Here is a 22,946-nt window from a genome sequence, read left to right as displayed (position 1 = left end):
GAATTACTTCTTTGAGTGCAAATTTAAATTCTGATCTTAACTATAGAGCTGAAAATGATGCCTCCACTAGCTCCTGGGAAGGCTACTTCCTCATAAAATGTACCTGAAAGGAGTTACTTTGTTAGAAAAATATTTGCTTTTCTCCTGGCAGTGGCAGTTTTCTTCCATCATTGCTCAGTTTTCCTCCAAATACCTGTTTTATAAGAATCTAGAGCTCCAGGAAAAGTTATTACTTTATGCAGCAGGAAGCACTACTTTGTGTTGAAGCCTGCTTGAGTGACTAATAGGAATTATGATTAATTTCTTCCTGAGAAAATTACTACTGTAAATGGAATCTGGCTGGTGTTTCTGGAACCAGCCAGAAGAGTCTGGAGCAGCTAATGGTCACTACCCTTGAAGGACTGATCAACAGTTTTCTTGAAAAAACAATTCAAATCATGATTTTAAGCTTACTAATAAGATTTTTATGGCAAGGATTGTTGTCTTGCCTAAAGTTCTTATTGTGCCTTGGACAATAGGATTTTAGTCTATGATTAGTACACCAAGTCACTGTTGTTGTAGTATATGAGATTTCTGAAGGTCATCTTTTGGCAGTTAGGAGGTTATGTTATATTCTAAGGGTTATTTTTTTTCCTTTGTGTATAACCAGTCAAAATGATGCCAAATTTGTACTTTTCTCATTAAGACAAATTTACCGTGACACACATGACATTTTATAAAAATCTATGATGTGGTGATGTAATGACTGAAGAGGTTCAGAATAATTTTTGAGGAAATTAAATGGTACTGAAATAGGCCAATTCTATAAAGCCAAGTAACAACCATTTCTGTAATTGCTATTTCTAGCTATTGATTATAACTTATAGTAACTGACTGACATGTGTTGCTATGGTTTCTTGAAAGCTACATACACTAATTGATGTAATCAAATAGAGAGAGAAATAGAATTTGATCTTTTCAAGACTGTGTTTAAAAGGAGTTAACTGATTAGATAAATGTAGTTCATTGCTTGTCCTGTCGTTCTGAACAAAGTCAGGCTATTCAATGTTTCTGTGTATTGGTAAATAGGAAAGCCTATAGTTTTTAAAATCTACTACTGTGTATTAAGCACTAAATTTCTCTGTGGAACTCCTAGTACTTTTAAAGAAAAATATAGCAAACTTGCAATTCTTGCAGTCCCATAGTGGCTATGGAGTTCTACATCTGTACTGCTGACTGTAGCATTGAGCACTTCCAGATGTGGATTATTATTTTCTTTAAGGAATTCTTTATTCTTGTGGAAAATTGTGAGGAATTCATCCTGTTCCAAACAACAGGAGATTGTGCCAAGTACCTCTGTTGTCAAATCTTGATGGAAATCTCAGTTTTAACCAACTGCTTTAACAGATTGTTAGTCAGAGGAGTTGGACTTCACCAGAATGTGTTTGTGTACCCCATAGCACTCATATTTGTTGTGAGAAAATAATATGTTAATTTCTGCTGCACAGTTTCATCACAGATTTGTATATTTATCTGTGTGGCTTGCTCATCAGTGTATACCTCCAGATGGTAGTGATCCAAACTCTACTAATTGCTTGTGTTGAGGAAGAAACTTTCCCATGAGCAGGTTCCTCATAAATGCTTACTGCAAAAGGGAAGGAGGGGATTCTCACACCTTGTGTTGATATGGGTTGCTTTTGGAGGTGAGCTATTGGTCTGGCTTGTTGACCTTTTCTGTTGTATGTTCCTTTTAATTTTATCTACTTTCAGCCAAAATTGCATTCCATAAATCATGGCACTGTGTATTGTGGCAGAGATACTGTAAAGGTCTTACTAGTTCTTCTGGATGAAGAAGCTGTCAGCCCTCCTACCCAGAACAAAGCAGAACTATTATATGATGATGAAAGCTTAAATGTGTTTGGAGTCACCTCTGTTTTGACACTCTTCAGGTGAGTACTAGAAGGTTTTTTGTGTTTGTGTTAGGTTGTTTTGTTTTGAAACATCTTGTACTGAGTGGCTAACAAAGCATTGATACTACTTACACAAAGCAAATGACCAAAATGCAGTCTGTTGTGAGGTTAGCTGGAAAGCATGCTTAGAGCAGTCTCAAGTTCTGAAAAGTATTCTACCTCCTCATTTGCGTTTTCTGTATCTTCAAGATACTTTTGCAATAACGGACTTTTTGAGCTCGTACATTTCTGGGCTGCACAAAACCCATGAAGGAATATCCTTTGCAACAAATCTTCCAAATACTCACCTCTTAAGTTGAGTTTGAACTCGTAAGTGCAAATACTGTCTGTTCAGTAGCTAATTAGATTCCTATTCAATTTGAAGATGCCTTCTTTGTCTAGCTGTGACACAAGACATTTTTGGATTATATCCTGTTTTCTTCCTTATGTTATCATTTTGTGGAGACAGTTTTAAGTATTTTTTTCGTATCATGATCCACCAGTTGGGATAGTATTGCACAAGGGATGTTGGAAAAAATTTACACGCGTGAAGATTTACTAGTAGGGTCTGTAGCTGATGGCATACATTGACTCTAATGGTGAAAGTTGCTTTTGGGGAAGAATAAAATCAAAAGAGGGAGAGGAGAGGAAAGAGAAAACTCTCCCTGGTGGCTAGCTGGGAGGTAAAACCGCCAGGGTTCCCAGACAAGCATCCTCTGAAGTACGGTGGTTGGTTCCCCAATAGTTATTTTCCCAGTGTAACTATATTGTCTTCATAAGGACCTGCTCAAACCCCTTATTGGTTGTCCCTGCTTTTGGTGCCTTTAGTGGCGATTGGAGCATCTGTTCATGAGGGCAGGGGCTGCGTGGCCAGTTGCTTATTAAGGTCTGTGCATGCATGTTTGGGGGTTCCCTAACATAAGAGCTAGAATGAAAAGGGTAGGAAAAGTGGGGAAGAAGGGGGTGTTTCTTGTGCTGGTGACAGTTGTTTCCCATGAGAGCCCCACCATAACAACACTATCAGAGTGTGTAGGTGCAAGGCTGTGAGGATAACAGCAAGGAAAGAGAAAAACAGTGATAGGTCCTAAACTGGAAGATGGAGGATCCTAAAAGTTGAAGAATTTAAGAGTTCTATTAGATTTATCGTTCAACCTCTTTTATGAAACCAAAAGAACAAGCACATTCTAATTAAAGTTAAAAAAATTAGTTTCACTAATAAGAATTCTAAATAAACCTGTAATAATTTTTAATTTAAAAGGCAGCTTGTAACAACATATTGTGGAATATTTCTTTCACCTCTCTAATATCTGAGGATGGCTGTAGCTATACATTTCTATTTCATTATGTAACAAGCCTAAAATAACCACGATTTCAGTCTCTTATTTTTTTATTACTTCAGATACAGGAAAATTGATCCACATTACTGTTTATATTGTTTCATTAATAAACCTCTGTGTGGTTGTATTTTTATCAGAATTAAAAGGAGCTTAGTCAGATTTAGGCTATTGCTTTATGTGAATGGAATAAAGGCCCACCTGAATTCTTCTGAATTAAACATTGCTATTATTCAGAGCTAGAAATCTTCTTTTTTTTTTTTTTAAGTAACTCTTTAATCAAAAATGGGCTTTAAACCACCTATTTCTGAATAAGAGTGCCCACTGAGTGCTTTGGTTTCACTTACCTCATTTGATTTTTCAGCTGAATTAATTTTCTTGAATTTTCCCCCAAAAGATAAGACATTTGTTTGACTTAAAATCTTCTTGGTGTAGGTGTAAGCAGGTACTGCTATCTGGGATTTTATATCATAATCTAGGCAATTCTTATGTTTTCCTTAGTACTACTTAGGGGTCAATTTGGTTTAGATTTTATTTTCCAGTCTATAATTTTTTTAATATTATCTGTGCGCTTCTATTTAAAAATTTGTGTTAGAAGTAATTTATTCAAAGTATTGAATTTATGATCCTAAATAATTGTTTTAGGAATAAAAAACTGCAAAAACTGAAATGAAACTTGCAAACAACACCTGTTCTCAGTTTTTATCAAATCTGTGTTCTGCATTTCTCTGGCAGCTTCACTGTAAGGCTCCAGTTGCTTTATGAATGCTGTACACCTTAATACTACACAGGATAGTAGCTAAGGTGTCACTCTGATTTGTATTGGTGTATGGGCACCTCTATGGTCCAGCACTTCTTTGTTAATGCTTTGTCTCAAATATTTGATCTAGAGTGTTTGCTGTCTTTTTGCCAGTCTATTGCTAATAGTCATTCTGGAACAGTTTACAGGATAAATGGCAGTATCTTTGGCAGTAAATGTCACTGCAGTTTTCAGATTCTTTTTGCTAATCTGATTCTGTGTATCAGATTGTTGGTCAGCTCATATGGTAGTTATTGTTTTATGGTTTTTGATCACATGGTAGTTATCATTTTGAGGTTTACCACAATGCTTTTTGTTGTTTCTAGAGATTTCATTACTGAAGAATCCCAAAATATGTTTAAAGTTTGTGAGTAGTTTTGTCTGGGTTCTGGTCAGTTTGAAAGAGCACTGTTAGTTTTCAGGTGAAGACTGAGGTTAAATGAGAGCACCTCTTTTTCAAAACTTCAGCATTTCAGGAATTTTGCTTGATTTGTTTTACTCTTCTTTTAATAAACTTCTAGATCAATTGGGTAGATTTATCTCTCTGCACTGAAATCCTGCAAAAAAGCTACTGCTGAGAAGCAGCTGTTGTATTTAACTTTTTGTTGGCTTGCTTTAATTAAAAATATTTTCATTGTAATTTGTGAAATACATGCATATTTGGGAACTGAAAACATAACCACTGGCAATACATCCTCAGTGTTTTAGAACATCTTAAGCAAGCTGAAGTTTTTCTTACTTAATCTGTTCTTTAGTATATCTGTCAAATATTTTCCTTCTGTAAGGACCTCATTTCAATCTTCTGGAAAATATTCTTTTTTAGATATGCATTATAGAAGTTCAAATAAAATTCTGTTGCTATTTTTGTATTTTGAAGCCGCATGCAAGGCAGAAGTGTGCTATTTTTTCCCCTAGTAATTTTAAAATTTTAAGCAAACATAAAAATGTAGTGATGATATTGAAATCAAAATAAGGTGATTCTGATATAATTAATGATATTACTTATGTTTATTATTAATTATTATGTTTATTATTAATTAGAGTTAAATTTTGCATGATCATGGATTAAGTATTTTCATAACTTTTTGCAATAAAGGTTCTGTTTTTCTGGGTTTGCAGGTTCAACAGGTATTCAGGGTTTGGGACAACTTTTTGTTTGCTGCTGTTTTTTATATCATTCCCATCATCTTCCTAGCCTATTAATGTTAAAGCCAGTCATTATTTCTTGCTCATTTCTTTTCTGGCTTTTTAAAATTTCCTTCTATTTAAGGAATACCCATGTTGATCTTGGGTACAAAACAATCTCTTGAAAACCCATTTCTGTGGGCACTGAAAAGGAAACTAATCTATGCATGCACTGGAGAAGCAGTGATGATTTAATCAGCCACTTATCCTGAGGAATCATTTGTTGTTGGAAAAGTGGGATGCTGAGAATTTTGTCATTACAGGTTACAAAGAGGACTCATGAACCAGAACAAGTGTAGACAGGAGCATGCTGAAGCCACATATTTTGGCAATTTAAATAGCAAAAACATTGCAAGGTCCTGCAGAAATTTTGCACAACAGACAAATAGAAATAAATAAAATAAAATAAATTTTATTTATGGAATAATTGAATAGAATGAGCTAAATAAATAAAAATAAAGAATGAGTTATTTTTTAAAAAAACTGTCCTCATATGCACACTGGCCTGCCATGAGCATAAACAGAGAAGTAATTATTTACAGATGCACAGATTAATTCTTCTTATTTCAAGACCAAAAAATCCCCTCTTATATGCATCAATAACTTTTCATTCATGTACGTAACTATTCACATACTGAAATATAGGAGTGTGGAAGCATTTTGTTTGAGTACTTCTATTGAAACATCTGTAAATATGAGGAAAATTATTCTGGATGTCAACGAGATGCTACTCAAGGGGCTGTAAGTAGAATGGTGACTTTGTAACTAATCACTAGCATTACAAATAATAATACTGTGGCTGCAGAACTATGATAGTGTAAGCATGCTACAAAATGATACCAGAAATTGGAACTGTAGGTTTGGTTTCATTATACTGTCTTAAGTTGTCACAGTACATGTAGTTACTTAGGCTTGGAGAGTACAGATACTTGCTTTCCTCTTTCTGAGGAACTTGGTAAGGTAACTATTTTTCTTAACTAATTGCTTTTACATGTTCTAAATACTTCTTATCTCTTTTTAATATAGATCTCCAGCACAATCCAGTGGATATTCTCCAAAACCTCTTAGACAACGTGTTCAGGAATCTATGGATGAAAAAAAAATTAAGGTACTGTGTAGGAATTGCTATGCGACTATAGATGCACTGAAGTAGTAATGCTAAAATGAAAACAACAGTGTTAAAATTCTCAAATACTTGGCTGAAATGTATCCCACAGCTAAAGAAATGTAATTGTGATTAACTTTTGGTAAATGGCCTAACTCAAACATATGAGTGGAAATATGAGTGTAATATGTTGTAATATGAGTGGAAATATCTGAAACTCCAGAAGAGAAAGGCTTTAAATTTAAAAGTACTTCCTAATCAAGATCTCTTAATGGAGCCATACTGACTTAATCTATATCTCTTCATTTAACCATCAATGTATTTCAGGACTATAGAAGCTATCTGAAAACAGAGATAAAACTGAACACAGGCACTTGATTTCAGTTCTGATAACGTCAGCATTCTAAAAGTGTAATAATGACTTTTTCATTGCATTTTTTTAGGGTTCTTTTATTTGTAACATTCTGAGGGCTTTTCCATAACATTGCTTTGTGAACAATAAAATGAAGATGCTAGTGTTTGCTATTTTGTAGATGAAATGGAACATTATAACAGTATGTTTGTATTGGGAGTGGCATTATTCAAAAGAATGACTTCAATGTTTCTGAAAACTGCAGTCTTCCAGTGTACTGAATTTTACATTGACAATTTTGAGGAAAAAAGACCAACTTGAATGTTGGGACTGTGGAAAGAGGCAGAGCTTGTATCTTTCACAGCATTTCAACAGAGAACTAAATAAAAGTAGTGACTTAATATTTTTACAAATTTAGCCCTGACAACAGGTGAAAACACAAATGTAATTAGTATATAAGGAAGAAAACAGGGGTGTTTTAAGCCAGAATTAGTTCTAGAACAGCAAAATGGAAAAAACCTTTCTGTCACTGGATATGAGGGGAATTTTAACATATTACATGTTTGAGAAGTAGAAAATAATTAAAAGGAAGTAATGAAAAGCACTGTCAGTATTTCCAGCATATGTTTTAAATATACACCAACTTCATTCTGAGTGCTTTTTTTGGAATGGGGGTGGGGTGGATAATGGTCATTTGGGATACATGTACTAATTATGGTGAAATTTAGCTTAAAACTCATAGGCAAATTACGAAAGATTGAAACTGATAAAGGATCTTCATTATATTAATTTTACAATAAACAGTATATTTAAATTGCAGCTTTACTCATCAAATAGCAAAAATGTGGTATGCTGTTTGCATAATACATTGAAATAGATGGTTTTCTTATCTAAATAGAGGTTTTGTAATTGGATTCATGAACAGCTGTGTTCAGTATCAGAGTACAGAAATTATTATCTAAAAGTAATTACCTGTCACATTTGAGACCTCTACTGGAAACTTAGGAGGTTTTTGACAGAAACTATCAAAAATATGAATCTTGAGACTGATTCATATTATGAAACTATTTTAACATTTTTGGAAATACTTTTTTGCTAATCAAAAATACTAGACTAGCTACCATAATTTCTATGCAAATAGTAGTTCTTTCAGAGGCCTCTGAATAATTGTATGAGTTATACTTCAGAAGCAGGAATTGCATGCAAAGGTTCATCATAACACTCTCCTGTGCTGCTTTTGTAGGGCCTGACTCTAATAAGGGTTCTGTGACTCCTATGATCCTTGTTAATACAATACAAGAATCTGACTTTTTCTGTAGGACTCATGTCCTAGTCTTGCTTCACCATGATTGATGAAATAGAATGTACCTGTAGCAAAATAGAATGAAACATCTAATGTTTTCAGGCAATGAGTTTTGAGGTCTTTCAGTCAACTTCTCAGACTGATTTTGATGCTCACCAGGTGCCTAATACAATTGAGGATGACTATATTGAAATATAAATGACCTTTTGTCTTATGAAAACAAAAATTTAAAGAGAATAAGCAACAGGTCTAAAGTCTGTGGTTCGCACTTCTAAACTTTCTTTGGCATCTTAGAAGACTGTAAAGCTTTCTTATAGTGTTATCTGTTGTAGATTAAAGCTGTGATGGTGAACTTCACTTTAGCAATATGGATGGTAACGCGATTAAAACGTTAAACTGAATAGCCGCTTGGGGCTACACAACTCATATCTTAGAGCAACATTGAGGCTGCTAGACTGCCTCTAGTAATCATAATCAGTCTTCTTCATGGCTTTTTTCCAGCGTATCCTATTGTACCACAGAGACAAAGTACAGCATGGAACTGAGGCCAAATATCTCAAGATGTTTTTCCATTTAAAAAAATGAAATAAAAATCATGCAGTTCAGAGTATGAATGTTCCTCAATTATGTATCAGCAGAGAGTCCTCTTACTCAAGATAAGACGTTTGAGTGTTTCACATTATGTTTGCAATTCTCTTCTGTGTATCAGCCAAACATTGCCATCTAAACTACACTATATTCCTGTGAAGTCTGGAATTATTCTTCTGGTATTCCTATGTTCACTTTAGTCTTGCTTTTCCTTCCAGTCAACTAAAATTGCTGTTGCCAAACAACTAATGACTTTTCTAACTGAAAACCCGATAGTTCTCTGCCATTCACTTTTGATCTCCTTCCTCTCATGTAAAATCCTGCTTTCTTTCTTGAAACATTCATCTTTCATTTTGTCTTTTTCTGGTTTTCTTTCTACCTTTCTAACAATTTATACAGATTTTCCTTTGCATGTTTCTACTCCTTCCTTTTCTTCCTTTTTCTATGAAGACTTTATAGGGCCCTTTCTCGTCTCTTTCTGTACCTTCTTTGTAGATGAATACATCTACAAACAGAAGTTCAGCTATCATCTTTATGAACAGTTCACAGATCTATGTCTGACCTACGTGTCCCTTCTGTCAAAACTGACATCTTTTCTTACTTCTATACCATCCTGTGAATATCCAGCTGTTGATCTTGAGGTGGTATGTCTATCTTTCCTGGTATATTTAACATTGAGGACTGTATCCTACCTGTTACTTTTTCACTCCATAACACCTCTGGAATATATTCTTCTCTATCCATATGTCCACTCAACTATAAGTTATTAAATGTTCATTTTGATTTTTGATGTGCTGCCATGTATTTTTCTTGGACTTGATAGTTGCCTTTTTGGCTTATCTTTCTTCACTGAGATTGCTGTACAAAAAGTTGTTATCAAAGTGATTAGACACTAGATGCCATTCTGCTTGCATCTCAATCTGTTCGTTTAACTTGTAGTACATAAGCTACTTGTTTTAACCTATCCCAACCCATTGATTATTTCTGTTTTGCTGCTTTGAGATATGTCTTTGCTTACATTCAGCCTGCAATACCAATCTTCATTGTTCATTTGTTAATTTTCAGACTAGCTCTTTCAGCTGTCTGTTTTATACCATTTCTTATGGCTGAAGAGATTTCCTACAGGTATGGTATCTGCAGAACTCATTATCATCTTTTAAAACCTTTTTCAGTACCTTTAAATCAACCTCTCCCCAAAACTTAGCAGTGCTTTGTGTTGAGATGGATGCCCATTACAATGACTAATTTCAGTTCCTTTCTCTGTGAATCCATATATTTCTTGTCTTGGATTGTAATGTCTCTTGGTAGAAATAAATTTTGTTCAGTCTTTACTGTGCAGCACACAGCACAATGAATTCCTTGTCTGTGACCATAGATCTCAAGTGTTGTAGTAATATTTATCACCTTCTTACACTGAATATCAGTCTTCGTTATTATTTCATACAACCACACTGAAATGTGTACAGGTTGCTTGTAAAATTCACAGTTGTAAATTTTTTGATGCATGATGCACTCATTTTAACAATCGACTCAGAAGAGATACCAGACATTTGGTTTTTGAATAAGACAATAGCAACAGGGTGTTTCTTCTCAATGTCAATGATTCTTCTGAGAAGTTTCTTATGCAATATGTATGATGGAAGCATTAGTTCCATAAAATTGTCCTGAGGACCTTTTTACCATGCTGCCTCTGATAGGTGGTTAGATGGTTAGTCTATAGTACAAATTCATGATCTCTCATTAGAACTGGTCCCATAAAAGTCTCCCTTTTCCATGATACTTGAGAGGGGAATTAAAACACAGTAGTGACGATTAGTTTGGTTGTATGCTGAGTCCCATCAAGACATATGTGTTGAATAAAGAAACTTAGGAAAAATCCAGCAAGTGAAAGGAGAAACACTTCTTTAAATTAAAAAAAAAAAAGAAAAAAGAAAAGAGAGAGGGGAAAAAAAAATCATTATGTCCTTTCTTTCCTTAAAAGGAACTGATCTCTCAACTTCTGCAGAATTATGTGGAGGAGTGCAGATTGATAATATTTAGACCTAGGGCATAGCATCATGCATATGTGTTTAGTATCTAGAAATATGAAGAGTGGATGAAATATACAGGTAGCTATGAACTGGAATTGGTGTTTAAAAATAAAATAAATCTGTGGGTATTTCCATTGTGCCAAAATAACTTCCTGGCAACAGTGAAAGACAAAGAAATATTTTTGTCTTTCAATCCTCATGAAATACTGGAAGAGATGCAGAAAAATCACCTAACTATAACGGCATTTGTTAGGAGGCAAAGCTGTTGCTCTTATCCGTTGAGGAGAAAGAAGTCTGGGGAACTAGCATGTTGCATTTTTTCATTCCCTCCAGCAAAGCAGGTAAGAGTAATAATAAGAAAGTCAATCTTCCTTTGAGAGACAATTTAGAGTTTCAAGTTTGTTATCTGTTATTTAAGTGAAGTGTCTTCTGGTGAATGATATTTTGTGGAAGGAGTCTTTCATTCAGAAAGGTCTATAGAACATCTACTGAATTATGTCTCTTGTCAGTTGTCCTTATCACTCCTTTCTGCATTATAAAATATGTAGAAAGTTTAATTGGACAGGAGAGAGGTATTTTATCTAAAAAGTTTACATCCAACCTTATGTCTGCCTCTTTGAATCATACTTCCATTTATCTGAAATGGGTAGATACTCTACTGTTTGACTACTTATTTTGTTGATTTCAATGGGGTTATGTAAATCCTGCTTATTGGTGAGAGGGGGGAATGGAAGGGCTGTTACAATCACCTGCTTTGTTTAGGTTAAAGAGCAACGTAAGACAACAAAAATGTTGCATAATAAGGTTTTCATGTTTCTTCTGCACCAGAAAAGATTAGTTAGACTTTCAAGTTGTAGGTGAAATACTGTTCATGAACTAATGGGATTAGATGAAACTGAGAACTTTAGGAGTTAAGAAGGAAGGAACAAAAGCTATCAGGCTGTAAGCATGCAATATATGAGAGAGTAACAGATCTTTTTTGTAAAGTTAGGACTGTTTTGGCCCTTTGATACATTGTTTTAGAAATCCTGCTGCATTGTTAACACATTTACCCTGAAACAGCTGCAAGGACTTTCAGTAGTTTGGCATGTTTTTTTCCTTAATGTAACTGGAGACAACCTTTCCTATATGAGGCACTATTTCCCTCCAACTGGGAACATAACTGTAGTTTTAGTTTTAAAAAGAATTTGTGGCTTAAGAACTCTAACAAATCTTGGCATGTTTGAAGTTCATTGTAATTTTACTGTGTATAGAAATCCTTCCAAGGAAAAAGCTCCACAAAGCAAAAAATCCCTGTATGCCTTTCTCATGTGACTTGTTCATGCCTATGTAAAATGACTTAATACCTAGCTTCATGCACTGCTGTTATTTTTCATTGCTTAGTTGTCTAAATGCTGTTACTTGAGAGAATTGTTTTGCCTATTTGTGATTCCAGTACAAATAAACTGTGACTTGGACAACTATCAACAGGAAGTTATCAAGAGTTTTCTGTATGCCCACTATAATTGTGAGCAGAAAATTCATAGTAATAGAGAAAACAATCTTCCTCAGGTCTCATCTATTGTAGCAAGAAATATTTATTTCTAAGTGGAATACAATTATGGAGAACACTAAGCAGATTAGTAGTTTCAATGTGTATGGAGTATGCAAAAAATGAGTATCTGGAGAAGAGAGGGGGAGGGGAGGAAAAGGTTATGTTCAGCATAAAATCTGAAGAAAGACATTAATATTAGCGTCACTTGATAAACCACACTTGTGTAGAAAGTACCATTTTTGTTTCTGCAAGACCCCTAAACTACTTTGCTAGGCTCTGTAGCTGTGAGTTTTGAGTACTTTAGAAACCCAATAATGAGGTGATTTGAGGCTAAATGTTCTCAAAACAGTAGTCGGTTAATTTGGGATAGCAAAAAGCTGGTACAACGTCATGCTAAAAAAAATTTGATAGTTTCAGTACAATAAAAACTTGCTATTACCTGAGCTATTCAGGACATTTTTCATGTTTGAATAACATGATGCCTTGGTTTGGCAATGATACTTACCATTTATTTTGTTACTCTCCCTTTGCAATCCCTTCCCTTTTTCAACTTTCTCTTTCAACTTACCTTTAATATTTTTCTTCTAAACGGACAAGGGTAAAGGTGGAAAAGAGACATTTTCTCTTTTTATCTCTTTTCCTCTTCCAAATAGTACTCTAAATGTTTGGCTAGAAAATAAAAACATGTGTTTGTTGTTACTGATGTAGGTTTTCAAATTCTATTATGCCATTCCAGTGTATAAAAAAACAAATCTCAACATTCTTAGTGACTAAATATTGGCAGTACTGTCTGTATGCAGATGATGGAAGGAGATCTGGAATAGATTATCAACTAACTTTTAGAAATAAATAGAGCATGCACCATTAATATTTCATATAAAAGTGAATGTTTTATATTGGCATCTTGAACAACTGAAAAACTTCTCTAGATATAGAAGTCAAGGTGGGAAAATGTCCTGCTTTATCTACTCATTAGGACTACTAATTTACCTAAATGCTCTGAAACTCTGTCTTAAATTCTGTCATACTTTCTTCCAGCCGAACAGCGATAACAGCTAACCCTTTTTTCTGAAATACAGCAGAATTTCTTTCTTTGTACAGGGATAATAACAACATCCCACTTGCTTGTGAAGAGGAGAGGGGATAGTAAGTCTGAGTTTATTGCACACCATTTGTGTGCAACTATTTGATTAGCAAATTGAGCTCCCAACATCCTTTTGCTCTCCCAGAGGTGTGGGTCATTGGGCTGGTGCCCTCAAAGCAGTGGATTTCAGTGAATTTAATGTAAAAGAATTCTAATTTCTAAGAGCTATTTCAAACTGTTGACGGGCTTCATTATGTGTGCTTCCATCAAGTTTTAAGTCACTCTTTTTTTTTTTTTCTTAAAAATTCCAGTGAAGCTCTACTTTATAATTCAGTGCTAGACTTCTTGTGCTCTTTTGTTCTGCCTGCAGGCTATTAAAATTTATTTATTGCTACCTCACTCAATGTAATACAGTTGTTTTTACTAGTAAATATACATTCCTAGACTAGTTGGGAAGTTTGCTTCAACAAATTTAGTCTTGCCCTCTTTATTTATATATACCCTCTAGAATAGTACTAGCATCAGCTGAAACAGTCATATTTGGTAGAGCTTTGTATACTGTTTGCAAATGACCAAATAGTATGTGATGCAATACAGAGTGGAGTTTTGAGGCATATTTCAAGCTTCAGTGAAGTTGAAACAGACAGATGGGTTTGTGCTGCAAGTTTTTCAGTGTTTGGGCTTGACTTCTGTCCTTTGACTCCACATATTCTAATCCCTGCAAACTGAATCAGTGAAGTGTCAGATGGGAGTGGTGAAGAGAAATCCTGATGTCCCAAAGAATAACTGGATTTATTGTTGTTTATAGAATGGTAACTATCAGGGTTTCTTGCTCAAGTCTGGTGTTCTTTGTGCTGTGTTTATTATAGCTTCATCAACTCAGCACAAATTGTAGCTTATTTGCCTCTCACAATATGAATATGTGATAGAATTCTGTGCAAGTTATTGTTGTGTAATTTTTGATGTGTGTCGTTTGCTGAACAATAATTAAGAATTGAGGGAATTTTAAAGGATTAAGGTGGAGTGTTTAAGAAACATAGCAAATACAGGAAAATATTTTTCATTAGTATTGCAGTAACCTTAAGCTTAAAGAAAATGTAAGCCCCTTATATTGATAGAATCATAGAATGGTTTGGGTTAGAAGGGACCTTGAAGATCATCTAGTTCCACCCCCCCTGCCATGGGCAGGGACACCTTCCACTAGACCAGGTTGCTCAAAGCCCCATCCAACCTGGCCTGGAACACTTCCAGGGATGGGGCATCCACAGCCTCTCAGGGCAACCTGTTCCATGCCTCACCACCCTCACAGTGAAGAACTCCCTCCTTACATCTAATCTAAGTCTATCCTCTTTCAGTGTAAAGCCATTACCCCTTGTCCTGTCACTACCTGCCCTTGTAAAAAGCCCCTCTCCGGCTTTCTTGTAGGCCCCCTTTAGGTACTGGAAGGCTGCTATAAAGTCTGCCCGGAGCCTTCTCTTCTCCAGGCTGAACAACCCCAACTCTCTCAGCCTGTCTTCGCAAGAGAGATGCTCCAGCCCTCTGACCATTTCCATGGCCCTCCTCTGGACCCGCTCTAATGGGTCCATGTCTGTCTTGTACAGGGGACTCCAGAGCTGAAGGCAGTACTCCGGGTGGGGTCTCACCAGAGCAGAGCAGAGGGGGAGAATCACCTCCCTTGACCTGCTGGTCACGCTTCTTGTGATGCAGCTTACAATACCGAATATTGTATTTGTATAATTCTGAATATTGTAATTGTACAGTAGGATGTTGATTAAGTTTTAACTAGATTAGAGTTGCATTTCTAATTATTTCAAATTCTTAAGCTTATTCTGGTTATACCTTCTCTATCCATCAAAACACTTTCTGAAAAGAGTATAATGACATACACTTAATGACTTGGTGATCTAAGGCATAAACTTGAAGCACACAAAACCTTGTAAATGTCTGTGTATATAGTCTTACCTTACGGTAAAAGTTTTAAGTACAGAGTAGACTAACACTTAAAGATTAGAATTGTTGAGAGTCAGGCTGTCTAGTTCTTCCTGTTAAATTTGCCTTTCTTTTTCAGGCTGTTATCTGGCACAGAGAAATTGCACTTTGGGAGTGATGGACAAGTGGGAAAATTGGGTCTTTTTAATTCTTGAAGGGAATACTGAGTTTGAAGTAAAACTATATATGTACAGACATATTAAGTCAGAAAGAAGAACTAAATAAGTTCTGTAAATAAGTGTGATTTCTTTTTTTTATTATTTTTTTCTTTTCCCCAAAAAGAATAGGTGTGTTCACCTGGACAACTGCAGTATCATGAAGAGATACTTAGGTTGCATCTCAATGATAAAAAGCTAGAGTCTGTTAGCTTATATGCATGAAAACAGTATCTGATGAAAGTGGTATAAATGGTGATTCAGTTTTGTGGATGAAGGCCCCTGTGAAAGAAGGTTTCTGAGAACATTTTCTTTCTTTCTGTCTAAATCTGAGATTTTTGAGTTGAAAGAAAAACATATCTACAGGGGTCAAACCTGAAATGTAAGATTTAAATGTGTGTGTTAAGAAGAGAAGTAGACTTGCATAATGCAAACTTTTTAATCAGAAAAGTGGCTTTAAACCTGTTATTTGACAGATCATTCCTGTTATCTATATTTATGACTACATTTCTTTTGTGACAATTTCTTGCTTTTTCTTTTTCCTGATATTTGTACTGTAGCAGCTGTTCAGCTCAGATTTATTTGAATTCACCTGTGCTGTTATAATAGAATTATTAGCTAAAAATCCTAATATATTGTAATTATCTGCTCTGTGCTATACTTTTCAACATATCTTAGTATAATCCAGTAGACTTTCAAATGGGAGTGAGGGCAGATTTGTCTTGCAGAGTCTGTAGTGTTTGTGATAAATTGGCCAGAATCTACAAAGCTTGACCCTGAAATTCTAAGCTGATGTGAAGCTGTAACTTAAGTGTAAACTGAGGAAGTTTGATGTGTAACCATTGATTCCATTAAATATGGATATATTGAATATATTGAAAAATTTTATTTAATTTTTTGTAGTTGAGCCAAATATTTTGATTTACCTGTGCTATGAGACTAGGTTCCCAGCTTTGAAGACTAGGAGGTGGAGATGAGCATGCAGAACCAGATAGTGGTCTTCAATACTGTAGATTTCTGGCAGCTTATGCTATATGGGTATGTTATGACAAATGTGGAATTAGACATTGGCATTCAATGAGGAAATGGCTTTATTTTGTGAGTAAAAGGGAAATCTGAAATTTGCCAAAGAAAGATCTGAAATAATACTTTATATTCCAGTTTTAGGTATAAGTATATTGAAGTTTCATTTATATTATCTATCATTCCTTTTCAGTGTTGCTATTATGCTTTCCTCTATGTATAAATTGGTTAAGTGGTGAGACTCTAATCCTATACTTGGCATTTATGAACTGACATTTCAAAGATGATGACCTGTAGAAGTATGATAATTGACTAGTAGCTATGACAGCTACTCAAAATGATAGAGTCTGCAGTCTTTTGATAAAAAGAGGGGGCTAACTTTGACAGAATATCTTAGGTTGAAGCTTTAAAGGTTAATGTGTAACTTTCTGAAAGAGATGAAAAAAGATTTTAAAATTATTTTAGGACTTTAATAGAATAATTTATTAGTATTCTTGAAATTTATTAGTATTCTTTACACTTTGTAAATGAATACTTCATAAATATCTTTTATGTGAGCATACTCATTTTTCTGGTATTTTGCGTGATCTAAAAGCTTTCAAGACAGAAGAATGGGGAAACTTATTATTTTACTTGTCTTGCAGGTGTTGTCTTTTACTTTTGTAAATAATTAAATAAATAATTAAAGCTAATACCAGATTGCTCTTTGCAGATGAAGCAATCTTCAATCAATTCTCAGTTTGCCTGTACATATAAAAATGAGTTGAGTGAAATAAAAGGTCAACACTTCCTCAGCAGTAGCCAAATCCCAACCTGCATACATCCTGCACAAAAGCAACATTTAAAAGCTGGATATCTCACAGGTAAGCTGTAGTAGGACTGAATAAATATATGTGATAGCTAATATTTCAAATGTTACCAATCAAGGTTTTAGTAAAACTCAACTATAAATATGTTTTCAAGAAAAAGACAGACGCGTCTCGTTGCTCTGTGTATCCTATGATCAGTTAAATGTCTTTGCATTAAAATTGTAATGCTAATGCTTTGAAAATATAAACCTGAAAAATATGTATTGATGCTATCTTGAGGTAAAAAAATTGAGACATTTTACATACATTACGTAATGTTTCTTCTTATTTTACAAAAGCAAGCCAAGTGAAATTTGTGGGTTTGACATTAAAAAAAGGGAAAATTTGTTTTACTCCACCATAAACCATATCATATATATAATATCTAGACCCTTCAAGCATCTTTTCCAATATCTTAAAGCTATAAATCCACTTTCCTATTATGTGTTTTTGAGCAATGTCATTTTAAACTGGCAGTACGCTTATGAACACATAGCAAATGTAACTGCAATGACCAGCATAGTTTTGTTTTACTGATAAAGCACTAGTTTTGATTTAAAAAAATCACATGACAGTCCTCTGATAGAAAAAGGGTGAATAATCCCAGGTAACTTTTTATTTCTTCACATATGTTTTTGATATTCTTACATGACAGAAGGTATGGATTCATGTCTTGATGTACCGGTGCTTGGAACTATTTCTGAAAATGTTCACCAGACTAGAAGTTTTACAGAAATGGGAAAGCTGAGTTGTCAGCCAAGAAACAAGAACTCCAAGAATGAACAGATGGATTTGAATAATGACAACGTAATCTGTGATAAGGAAAGTGAACCATCTTTGCAAAAAAATGCTAAAAGACCTAAGACTTCAAACAACTCTCAGAAGGAATTGGACAGCAAAATTGGTGGAAAAAGAAAACACAGCAAAACTACAAGCAAGAATAAGTTGATTGCTGGTCAGGCAAAATTAACTAACTTTTTTCGATTATAAGGTTTTGTTTTGACATACATGGTACATTGACTGGTTCAGAAGTTGTAAAATTTTGTGAGAAAAGTGTGAAATTCATTAATCGCTTCCTTTCATACTCAAATAAGTTGAAGTAGCTTGTGTGTAATATTAGACAAATACAAGTCTGGATTATGCAGAAGTCTTTTATTTTTTTTATAACAATACATTGTTAGTAATTACAGCGATGTTCTTTTTTGCTAATGAGTTATGTTTCCCTCTACAAAGCGATGGGAAAGTATTTTTGTATGCATGTGTATAGCCACACTAAAACACAGTAACTTCAAATTACATTAAATTCATAGTAAAATCTTTAATCTTCAAAGAAGGTGGTATGGATCAGTAGTTTTCAGACTTGCCAACAAGGTCGATAGACTCTTCCCAGCATACACCTGAGCACTACAGCAAAAAAGAATCTTGAAAGTTTAAATCATCAGAGAACTAGACTTCTTTATGGCCTCTGGAAATATTAATTCAACAAATTTAACAAATGCTTCTTCCCCTGTGCACTGAATTACAATAGACATCGAGTTTCTAAATGAACCTTTATCAAATAGCTATATAGACATTGCATTATACTTTACCAGAATGAAATAATTTTTGTGTAAAAATGAAAATATACTTACTGTCAAAATCTCTTCTTCCTATAGGGAATTTAGCTGAATTTTCTTCTTCTGCAGTCTCTCTTTCCTGTATTGAGTCAATATTTTGAATTTCAGTGTCAGCTGGAAAAGCCATGGCTCCTTTCAGTGCAAGATAAGGTAGCTGCTTTCTACCTAAGTTGGTTGGCATAACATGATTTAAGAAATCATGTCTGGAACCTGTGTCCTGTTTCAAGGGAAAACAAGACTAGCAGTTTATCTTTATTTAAAGTCAGTTGTGTTCACTTTTTATAGTTGACTTTTTACACTTTATACTTAGCAGTGCAAGTATTTTATCTTTCAAGATGATATTTTAAAAGGAATGACCTGCATTACGTCTTGGGCTGAAATGGTTTTATGGTAAAGAACATGATAAAATAATAAGTCTTATATTTGGTGAAGTTAATAACCTGTTGCTGCATATAGGGACATGCTTAATCAAGCATAAATATAGGGTTTTTTCCCCCACAAGTTTTGGCTACATATAGTTCTGTAAAAATCAGATTTCTTTTATTCAACTGTCCAAGTTACACATTTAAAATCTTGGAATTAGATACTTACAGATGAAGATTTATTCTTTACTATAGTATGTTAAAATGATAGTTTTGTATATTCACCAAGTTATTGCTTTAAATTATTGTACTTGTTTTCTTATTGGCTATAAAGAGAATTTCCATTTTACAATTAAGCCAAAACATAAAACTGAAAACTCACCAAAAACTTTATTTTTCTGTCATCATCTTTGTCCAAAACACCGCTGTCTTCAGTCTCATAATGCTTCAGCAAAGGTATAGCTCCTCTGTTTGCAGTTCTAGCTCCATTTCGAAGAGTTTTTCCTAGATTTAATGTGGTTAGCAGCATATCTTCATCTTCTACCTTTTGCAGAGATTTTGAAACTGAGAGTAGAAAACCTTGAGAAAAAAGAGAGAGAGAGAGAATTAACATGTATGCTGAGATACACATTCTTAGTTACTTAATGCTTGCATAGAAGTTAAGCAGTTTTCAAATTTTAAGAAAGCTTTTCCAGTTGTAAATTAATATGTTCTCCATCTGTGCCCACTTTATATATTTTACAGATTGAATGGAAACTACTTCAGTGGATGATGAGTTCACTCTTTTAAAATGACTCATATTAAGGAGTAACCTTTTCTATAATCCTTCTAATCCCATCTGTTGTTCAGAACTACTTAAACATTTCTTTAGCATGGATAATTTGTTTCTTTGTATGTTTTTAGAACAGCACAGATTAGTTCCTTTTGATGGATCAGTATAACAAAGTTCACAGAAAAAAAGTGATGTCCATTTGTGTTGTTTATAAAGCCTTATCCTCCAGTTAAGGCAATTTAAGAAAAGGAACTAATCTACATAAGTAAGCAGGACTGTTGTAAAGGTGTGATCTATCATAGTTTTTGATCCAAACTGATTCACTAAAGAGTTGAAAAGCCTGAAATTTAACAATAGCTTAGACTGCTGCTGTGTTAGAGCTGAAGTCATTAATTTGTGTTTCAATGTCTATTAAGTCAGGTTACATTATCCAGAGCTCATGTCTAGAAATCTTTATTAATACCCAAGTAATTATATCTGTATGCATTTTCTTTCTGAAAATGGACCTTTCCCAGCTACAAATATAATATAGTTAGATATGCTTGCTAAGAATGTAGAAAGGAAAGTAAACTTCAGTTTTTCATTTAAAAAGTCTTTGAAGTCTACCTATTACCCTGTGGAAGGAAATGTAGGAGTTTCTGCATAACATTTCTTTTTTTTACCTTATCTGGAAAGCAAATGGGGCCAGCTCAAATTTAGCTAAAATTATCTTTTAATGTCAGTGATACAAACCACCTGTTCAGTGGCTGTGTGCCTCTTAGTTGGTACCCAACTCTTGAATTCATGTTTGTTTTAACCTTTAGGTTAGGGCAGGGAACCAAACATCCTGCTAGTCAAGGCAAATCACTAGAAAACGGACCAAGCAGAAAGAGTACTGGTTCCCCCTTGTTTTCCTCCCTCACTTCCTGTTTTGCTTTTCCTGCTTTTTCTCTGTACTGTCGTACACTAGGAACACAATATAAATTTTTATTAGCAAAAGTGATTTCTTACAGTGGTTCTCCCCCCCCCCCCTTTTTTTTTTTTTTTTTGGTACTGATGGTCTTCACTAGTACCTACCACTGATGTTGTGCAAAGGAGAAAGTAAGATTGGTATTTAATAGTCTAGACAAGTCTACAGCACATCAATGGAACTCACAGATAGCAAGTATACATTTTGTCTTTGTAACTCTTACAAGAGGTCCAAGGAGGAAATATGAGTGCTGCTAAGAGGTGTTGCATAGTGTTAGGGAAGTACGGAAAGAATAAGAGTGATTCCTGCTGAAAACAGGCAATGATACAACACTAATCCACAGACTGAGGATGTTATGTAGAAGAACTGACTAGTGTTGTTGGAACTGTGGTATTTTTAATCACTGTTCTCTGCTAAACTTCCTGGAAAAGCAGACTGCCTTGCCAAAGTAACTTCTTGGTAAGAAGTTTCATGGGAAAATATGTCCTGCTGGACTAAGAAGATTTTGACTAAGAGACATTTTGGGTATACCCACTTTTCCCCAAATGAGAAAAGTGCATTTAATCCTTTCTGGGCAGAGCATCTCTGACAAATAGAATTATTGCTTCTCATTCTTTTAATTTCCTTGCTTGTAGAGCCTGTACTTGCCTCTGGGCAATCAAAGTGGTTTCTTTTCTTTGACTTTAATTGCCTGGCTACAGAGGAGACAAATTTGGAAGTCAATTGTATATGGTTTTATACTTCTCATCCAACCTCCCTTTGCTAATTTGTATTCTTCCCTCACATTCAGTATTTGTACAGTTTTGTTCAATTATTGAAGCAAAAGCCATGTATGCTCTGTAATGGTACTTTTCATTTAGCTCAGTCTAGGCAGAACAGGAGTGCTTTGGATCTGCCGTTGGCAGCAAACCTTTCTCTTTATATGTTGGTATATGAATTAAGAGTTGAGGAACAAGCTATCCACCCAGTAATTGTGTGTGTGGCAAGAGCTTCCGCTTATCTGAAGCTATGGTACCTGCAGGTATGCAGCGTACATCACATATGGCTTGCTTTCAAATGCTTCTCTTTCATTTAATACACAGCACAGTTAAAATAAGAACTGACCTAGATCAATTGGAAAGTCCATCTACAGTGTCTATTTAGTTTTCTACTGTGTTTACAAGCTGATGTCTATGGAAGAGTATAAGATCAGGGCAAACTTATGGTACTCCTCCCAGTATCCTCTAGTGCTTCTTGAACTGGCTGTTAATTTTTAAGGATTGTTGAAGATCTGAGGTAGTTCTAGTGATAATTAGTAGAACTTCCTAATTAGAATGCTAAGAAATCAATAACTTCAGTGACTTTTCTACTGGTTCAGAGCAGTAGATAGCATTTGTACACCTGCACATTTGCAGTGCACCATGTACATCTCTTCATAATGCCTCTGGGAATCCTAACACTCTGATGTCTGCATTTTTTCCTTTTCATCTTGAAACTTTAAATTTTAGTAAAAATGTAAAATGTTTTAATATACCAGCTTCTATGTTTTATTGTTTATCAAACTGTCTTTTTATTTTTATAGTAAATAATATAGTGCTGCTTACAGAGCAGTAACAATTATTTTGAGAAACATTTCTTGCTCCTGCATTGTGTTGTGTAACAATGAAATATGAACTCTTAACATCTGAAATCTGATGTGGTATATGTGAGTAAATAAAATCTACATGATAATATGCCTAGAATTTGTGTCATACTCATTTTGAATTCTTCTAGGAATGGGTTATGAAACAATTGTAATAGTTTTATTTGATCATGTAACTACTGTATTTGCCATGTACAAGTGTTTGAGCCTAATGCCTACTATTGACTGAACAATAAATAAAACAGATGTATATTATATAAAGCCAATTTTTTTTTTTTTTTTACTATTATCAAAACTGGAAAAACTTTTCCATGCAAGAGAAAGTATTTAACCAACCTTAACAAATTATTTTACTGAATCTTAGAATAG

The 22,946-nt window shown here is 34.5% G+C and overlaps 2 protein-coding genes across 3 annotated transcripts in view; one reads left to right on the top strand and one right to left on the bottom strand.

The window, feature by feature from the left end:
• PARPBP (PARP1 binding protein) overlaps positions 1–22,668 on the top strand; it is a 51,505-nt gene extending 28,837 nt beyond the window's left edge. For both annotated transcript variants that reach the window (XM_069807461.1, XM_069807459.1), the window contains exons 8-11: positions 1,750–1,928; positions 6,273–6,354; positions 17,122–17,272; positions 17,913–22,668. In XM_069807461.1, coding sequence (XP_069663562.1) covers positions 1,750–1,928; positions 6,273–6,354; positions 17,122–17,272; positions 17,913–18,247 — 747 coding nt within the window. In that variant the 3' untranslated portion in view covers positions 18,248–22,668. The remainder of the gene's footprint in view (positions 1–1,749; positions 1,929–6,272; positions 6,355–17,121; positions 17,273–17,912) is intronic.
• PMCH (pro-melanin concentrating hormone) lies at positions 18,555–19,866 on the bottom strand. Its single transcript, XM_009923305.2, has 3 exons — positions 19,618–19,866; positions 18,889–19,090; positions 18,555–18,661 (listed from the first exon to the last, which is right to left on the bottom strand). Exons 1-3 carry the CDS (start codon positions 19,864–19,866, stop codon positions 18,612–18,614), a joined length of 501 nt encoding a protein of 166 aa, XP_009921607.1. The 3' UTR covers positions 18,555–18,611.
• Positions 22,669–22,946: the final 278 nt, after the last annotated feature.

The sequence above is a fragment of the Haliaeetus albicilla genome, chromosome 19, assembly GCF_947461875.1.
Source record: "Haliaeetus albicilla chromosome 19, bHalAlb1.1, whole genome shotgun sequence".
Lineage (NCBI taxonomy): Eukaryota > Metazoa > Chordata > Aves > Accipitriformes > Accipitridae > Haliaeetus > Haliaeetus albicilla.
This window is presented reverse-complemented; position numbering and strand designations above follow the sequence as displayed.